At 39.1% G+C, this 7,540-nt stretch overlaps 1 protein-coding gene across 2 annotated transcripts; it reads right to left on the reverse strand.

The window, feature by feature from the left end:
• Nucleotides 1-3,998: 3,998 nt before the first annotated feature.
• LOC112193823 (transcription factor bHLH130) lies at nucleotides 3,999-7,044 on the reverse strand. Of its 2 annotated transcripts, XM_024334069.2 has the most exons (6): nucleotides 6,015-7,029; nucleotides 5,145-5,248; nucleotides 4,897-5,064; nucleotides 4,660-4,725; nucleotides 4,519-4,587; nucleotides 3,999-4,423 (listed from the first exon to the last, which is right to left on the reverse strand). In XM_024334069.2, exons 1-6 carry the CDS (start codon nucleotides 6,565-6,567, stop codon nucleotides 4,352-4,354), a joined length of 1,032 nt encoding a protein of 343 aa, XP_024189837.1. In that variant the 5' UTR covers nucleotides 6,568-7,029; the 3' UTR covers nucleotides 3,999-4,351. The 2 variants fall into 2 exon arrangements, with proteins under 2 accessions (XP_024189837.1, XP_040373233.1); XM_040517299.1 differs by lacking the exon at nucleotides 4,660-4,725 and having other exon boundaries at nucleotides 6,015-7,044.
• Between the last annotated feature and the right edge of the window lie 496 nt (nucleotides 7,045-7,540).

The following is a 7,540-nucleotide window of genomic DNA, read 5'->3' on the forward strand; positions in this document are numbered from 1 at the left end:
TAATCATCCACTGTACTTCGTCAAGTACCTATTCACATACGGTTCCAACTTAGTGACGATTCACATTTGATTTAAGTTCGAAACCCCCTGTTTTGAACTAAAACCCCCAAAGTGGCGCCAATCGAGGCAAAACCACATCCAAGACCTCCCAAAGTCTCCGGAATACGTCCACGATCGATGTGACCAAACCACAAGTCGATCGGACGCTCGAATCCTCACGGATCGAATAAATCGATCGGTATGAAACTGTAAAAATCATAACAATTTCATACGAACTCCAAAATTTGCATATTATATATCGAAACGTTCGTATCAACGACTAGAACATATATAATACCAAAAACAATTCTCCACATGGCCGGAAAGCCGCCACAGATGGTGGCGCACCGCCGCAGGCCAAAACTCAATATTTCACAAAACTCCCAACATCAAAAAGCTTCATCTAAGCATGCTTGTGAATTCTCATAACTAGCTCGAAGTCAGAAAACAAGCATAAAGGGTCGAAAACTACCTCACAAGCTTTGAATTTTTGCTCAATCCGAGTTGAACCGATTTCCGGGTAAATCGATCGAAACAAACACCATAGATCGATCAAGGAGCCTCCCACGAACCCAAAGATGGAAGCCTGAAGCCTTGACGTCGCCGGAACTGTGTTTTCCGGTCGGGTCCGAAAACACCAAGCTGCACCTCCTTGCTGCGCCGTACACGGTGGTTATCGCCACAAGAGGATGCCATAGAGACGACCAGAAGGAGGAGATGAGTCGTTCTGTGCAGGTTTCACGGCTAGACGTGGCCGGAGATCGCCGGAAAAGCAGAGTCGAGTAGGCCGGGTCCGGGTCAGGTCAGTCTGAAATCTTTGATACTGAAGGTATCGACCGAGAGAGAAGAGAGAGAAAGAGGAAAGGGCTTCCAGAAAAAGAAAGGGAAAAATGAAACTAAATTTCAGATTTCCCTATTTATACTAAAATGGAAACTTCTTCCAATAGTCATAACTTCCTCATACGAACTCCGATTGACGCGTTCCGCATGTCCACGAACTCGTATTGACGCGCTCCACAACTTTCGTGAAGGAAGTTTTCCGAGAATCCCAACATATAAAAAGTCAAACTTCACCCCCTAAACTGTGAAATTCGAATAATTATACGTACAAAAACTATTCCACTTCACATACAACCTACGAATAAAGCACAATACCAAATATTCGTACAATTGGTCCATTATTAATTATCAAAATTAAATAACAGAAAAACAGGTCATCACAGGTAGTTTCCGGTATTATAGAAATTTCATTAATCTACAGTAACCAGCGCCACAGTGATCTTCGGGCTTCTGGCTTCTAAAAGCTCAGTTGAGGCTGCTTCTACTTTTCTACGGAAGCCGCAGCAGCTTCTTGAAAAAGCTTATCAAAAGTTCGGTTACCAAACACTTCTGGATCTTCTGCTTATAAGCGGGGGAGCAGAAAAGCCCCCCCAAATGCAGTCTATGTTCTAAACTTCTAATATGAAGACTAATTGATAAACTTCAAGGCGAGAGAAGAGAGAGGAGAGAGAGAGAAGAAGAAGAATCAGAGTCTATCTGATATTGTCAATTAGCTATTTTTGACCGTCGATTTGATTGCGTCCACATGACAAGCTCTAGTTATATGTCAAAATATAAAACCAAAGAGAAAAATTATCTGGGTCGTTAGATTCATCTTGTAACACATGGCATTACATAAACAAAAGCTTAGCAAGCTCAGCCAAAAATCTAGCTCAGGAAAGGATCCTCTCCCCCAAATTCTATTGGTTTATCTTTTTTTATATATATTTAGATACTACATACTTGTTGTTTGACGCTTCCACACAACACCTTTCTCTAGTACGCAAAATATTTTGACATGTTTTCTACACATTCATTGTTATCTTCCCTAACAGTTCAGTTCACAATAGAGTTTTTTAGAGACATTGAAGGCCATCATCAATATGAGAGACTAATTCTGTCCAACGAGACATCTTTAGCCACATAATAGGCACTCTTGGTTGTGAAAAACTCCCTCCTGTTTGGGTGGCAAACCAACCTAACTCATATAGTGGCAAGTTTTTAATGCGGCACCTCTAACTCATGGTTGTAATGGACCAAGTTTATTAATGAAAGGTTTTATAGATCATAGTATAAATAAATAGCATTGGTGGAGATATATATTAAAACGTGCCATCTAAAACTACTACTTTAGCTAAAATTTAGTTAAAATATAGATAAGCCTCTTCTTCTTTTTTTTATGAAAATAGGTCAGCTCATTATATATATTCAGCAAGCAATACAAAAACGAAACACCCCTATGGAGTCGACAGAAAGAATCGTTCATCAGAGCACTCTAAAACTCCTATTCTAAATAAGAATAAGAGTTCAGCATACCCCCAGTACACCCACCCTTAGAAAATCTACACACTATTATTCCAAACAAAAACCTAGGAACTCCGAAGCAGAATAAAAAAACCTCAGAGCAACTGGTCTTTGCGACCTAACAAAATTAAGTACTGCTATGGACCCTAGAGGCCCAATCTATCCAACCCCACACTAAAGGGTTGGTCCAACCTATGAGCCCAAATATAGATAAGCCTTGTTAGGGACCTATCTCTAGTTTTGCTTGAGGTAATTTATGAAAAAAAGAGGTATTAGACGGTTGTATTTGATTTGCAAATCATTTCCAAAATTTATAAGGATATATAAAGTAGCGGTAACTAAATCACATTCCGATTATTTTATTTTGAATCATATCCCTCATTCATTTCATTATAAATCAACCAATATCTTTCTTATACTTTTCTGACCTGCAAAACATCGACCCACGGAGATTTGAGCGTTCTGTTGCAATCGTAGTTGTTTAGATTGAAGCGAAATTTCAATGTCATGAGTCGATCGTTCAAAATGCACTCTGTGGCATCAGCATAAGTGGAATAAAAAATCACCAATATGCGAGAATATATCGTTTTCAATACATGCAACCAAATATGAAAGCGAAGACTAGCTGCAATTATGGAAGATCAATTGGGTTATTACGTGTTTGAAAAAGGCCGATTTGACCACTAGGCGAAATGAAATTCTTTTAAAAGTTGAGGCTCTAAAAGAGTAGTAAAAATGAGAAAGTCAAAAAAAGACCGATTTGACCACCAGGCGAAAATCGCGAAATGAAATTCTTTCAAAAGTTGAGGCTCCAAGTGTAGAAAGAAATTCTTTCAAAAATTGAGGCTCCAAAAGTGTGTAGAGAAAATGAGAAAGTCAAAAATCACCTCTAGGTGAGACAAAACTTGTCCAAATTCAACCCCGTCTTCTTAGTGTGAAAGTAAATAAATAAAATAAATAAGAAGAAGAAAAGAAGAGTAAAGCCCCCATATACTTGGAATAGATATCGATTGATCTCGGTCAATGGTAGCAAAGATTGTAGGAAAGAAACTTAATCCTAATTTGGGACAGGTGCTCTTAAATTGCCCTTATTTCACAAGACTCACGAGTCACAACCCTATCCGGTAACCTTGTGTGGTCCAAGACCGTCTAGCCAGGACCATTCTTTCACAAAGAATCCTAGCTTTTCAGCATTTTCTTGCTGAGTATAGAGAAAGAAGGAAACCTTAGCTACAAAGAAAAAGAAGTAAAGAGGCATACTTTTCTCTACAAAAATGGACAAACAAGCTAGTCGAAGTCGCACATATTAACTGCTTAAAATTAAATACTCGTTGTGAGAGATAAGGCTCCAAGGCGAAAGACAATATGAAGTCACGTAACTAGCTCAGATCATAAATGAGGTAGAGGCATTCATCAATAATTAAGAGATAGTCAACTTCCTCAGTTTGTTACCAAAACTAAGCCTTCCTTCAGCACAATCATTTTGTACCCAACTCATTTCCTTTTTCTGGATAAACTAGGGAGATCTTATCAGAACCAAACAAGCAACAGAATCAGCCTAAAATGGAAAATATCTATGTTATGTCTGTCCTGAAACAAAAATACAAACACGTATATACATCTAACTGCAACAAAAGGACTGCATTATTATTGGAGAACATATCCTGTACATTCTTTGTCTTTTATTCATATTCTGTGTAATAGGAACCCTAGCTTGTTAACTTATATCAGGACATGGTCCCCTCAGATGTTGTGGTGCAAACTCTACCAGCCTACCACATCACATCCCACCAGAAGGTACAGCGATATCTTAGAGCTCCTTTTTATATCACTTCTTGATCATGCTTTTAATTTAGCTCCTTAACTAGTTTCTACTTACTATTCATGGCGTAACCAAAAGGTGTGTAACATTTTGTTTCCATCCACTACTTCTCCATCACTTTCCTGGTCTCCTGTACAGAAAAGGCCGTCAAACTATCTGATTTTGAACGGGCTTCTGCATACTCAAACACTTGCAGTTGGCTCGAACATCGCTAAGACTCTGCAAAAGAATACAAAGTTTAGATTGAAAATCGTGGTTGTAAATCGTGGTTGTCCTAAATGCAATCTTCTTGATTTAACTAGCTTGTTTAATACCTTGAACTGTTTCTGAAGTTCTTTAATATAATCAACAGCCAAGTCCAACATGTCTGCTGTATTTGTTTGCTGTCAAGAAACAAAAAGAGACTGTTAGGCTCCAAAAACAAATAGAGGCCAAATGGTTATGTAAACTTCTACCTTGTCCATGTTCGGCACAAGCTCTTGTAGCTTCCTCATTCGTTCACTAATCCGTGTTCTTCTCACCTATAAATAAATTACTCCTTATGGTCATTTTTCAATAATGTTCATTGATAGAGTAAGATCACCATGTTAAGTAAATGGTGAATGCACTAATTGTTTGATAAATACTACGAGGATGATATGCACTTCAAATAAAATATAGCTAGCTATGGACATATATAGAAAAATATTTACCCTTTCTGCAATGCTTCGAGGATGAGTGGCACAACCTCGCTTTGCTCTAACTTTGCAAGGTACAGAATCTTGGAGTTGGAGGAACTTTTCCATGGCAACTTCTGCTGAATTTTTTGGTAAACTCAAGTGGTGGGATAATATATGAATCCGGTTCCCAAGATCACCATTCTGATTATGAATTGTTCAGAATAAGTGAAAATGAAACAAAAATCTGAGGAAACTCAACAAAATACAATGCAAACCAATACCTGAGTAGCAGAGAATAACTTCTGGTCATTATCTTGGTCTCTTCTCATGCCACTTAAATTATCGGCAAAATTTGATGGATCATTCCAAGCTCCAAATGGGAATCCTGTACCAAAAAAAAATGAAGTGTCAGCATTTTCACTTCCAACCTTTGTACTATCAATGAGAAGCTAATTCGACCCTTCCACCTATTTGTAAATGGGCTTGGTTACCAAATCCCAATTAGTACCCCACTCAGTCCATATTTCCTGTAACTTTAATAGTTATGATCAAAAGACATTCAGAATTTATGAAGCTTCCTAATCCAAAGCTATCAGCTAATTTATGACTTATGTACTCACTAACATGACCATCTAGGTAAGTGCTTTGTAAAGTAGTAAATATTATGATTGCAATGCTTTCCTCAACTCTTTTAGCAAGCTTTCACAGAATTTGTACAAGAAAAGATAGGAAACTTCAAATTGTAATCAAATATCTCCTCATATTAACCAGAATGAAACTTTGTGTCTATTTAAAACCGAGCCAGATGAAACCATTATGCCTAGTAGAGGCGTAACTATCTCACTCCTGAGTTTTCATTTATTTAGTCTTTTCCAGTTCCTTCATTGCCCAGGAAACTAAGGAATTAATTGAAAAACACAATATCCCTTTTAACTTTTGGATCAAATCTTTAAACATGGCGCCGCAGAAAAAAAAATGTTCACAACATCTGTGTTTGATTGCACATGCTCAAATGAATGTTCCTTATCAAGTGCTTGTACATCGAAGAACACAATGACATGTAAACGAATAAATATCTCTTCAAAAATCTAAAGCCCTCCCCCCAAAAGAAACAAAGTCAGAGGTATATGAAAGAAGAGAAGAATCAATACCATTTTGAACAGAGGTGTTGTTGGAGAAAAGCCCAGCAGGAGAACTACTCTGCCGAACAAGATTGGAAGTAACAGTCTTGGCTTGCGGGTGATGTTCCACTGCAGCCGAACCCACCAACCCATAAGAGCCATTACCACTCCCAAACGAGTTCTGTCTCGGATAATGAGGTGGAAGACCAGGAAACCCCTGCTGCTGATGCTGTGAGCTCATACGACTCGCCGTCACAGCCGCCTCCGTCACCGTAGATTTGTCCTCGAACTCCTGGAAACTCGACGGCCACGATTCCGAGTCGTTACTGTGACTGTAGCTCACGAATCTCGAGAACAATCTGTCGGAGTCGGAACCACCCTCGATTAAAGTTCCCTTATGGACCCCCAAATCGGCGTTGTTGTTGTTCTCAGCGAACACTGAGCTCGGAGCAGAGCGAAATCGGAGCAACCCAGAATTGGGTTGGTGGTGGGGCTGTTGGTGCTCCAGATTGAGATGGGTATTTGAATCCATTAACGGCAACTCTGTTTGCCACGATTTGATAGGCGGGGCACTATTATACATACATACCCTGCAGGGTGACCTCACGTAGCTTATTCTGGGAATTTTGTCCTCTCCTTTTCTTCTTTCACTTTCCGTTCAGCTTGGTTCTTAAGCACAAAAGTGGGATAAGAACTTGTACGAGAAGCAACCTTGGCTTAGCTTGACATAAGCATAAGCTTACTGAGAGGGGCAAGCAACAACCTTAGCTAGAAGATAATGTCACAGGGGCGTAAATAAATGGAACCTTGAGGTCTGTGTTGTACGGAAATGAGAGGGTGATTGGGAAGCAGGGGGAAAAAGAGAGGTCGAGTACTACTGCAGAGTAAGATTGGCTTTTGAAAGCACCGAAAGCAAGGAAGATCTTGAGAAGCTGAACAAAGAGAAAGAGAGAGAGGGAAGCAATATTTATCTTCTTCTTGTTCGCCTCCTTGGCAAAGTTGTAATAAAGTTGAGTTCGGTTGCGGGCCAATCAAAAAAAGTACAGAAGATCCCTCAATCCGGTCTCAGTCGCCGCACTAGAGCGTTTCCCCATTTGCTTCTTTTGCCAAATTGCCCCTTTAGTCCTTTTTCACTTCTATTTATTATTTTTTATGCTAAAAAAGAAACGGCTAAAGGTGCAGATTTTATTTGGTTTTTCTTTCCTTTTTTGTTTTTGTTTTTTCTTATTTTTCTCTTTTTATTTTTTAGGGCTAAATACGAATTATTAACCTGTGGTATAGGTCTAAAATCAATTCAGTCCCTGAACATTCAATTTCATCAAAAACACCCATGTATTATGATTTATCATCCAATAGGTCCTTCCGTCTTGCTTCCGTCAAATGAAGCTGTTAAACAGCTGACTTGGCATACCAAGTCAACTCTGGTGGGACCCATATGAAAGGTAAAATACTAAAATTAACCCTGGCTCTCTTTAAACCCAGCTTTCACCCAAAACCCCTGTTATGCGGCTTTCTTTCTTAACACAGTCCCAAATCAAAAACTAATATCGGGAGCT

Source organism: Rosa chinensis, chromosome 3 (genome assembly GCF_002994745.2).
Source record: "Rosa chinensis cultivar Old Blush chromosome 3, RchiOBHm-V2, whole genome shotgun sequence".
NCBI classification, from domain to species: domain Eukaryota; kingdom Viridiplantae; phylum Streptophyta; class Magnoliopsida; order Rosales; family Rosaceae; genus Rosa; species Rosa chinensis.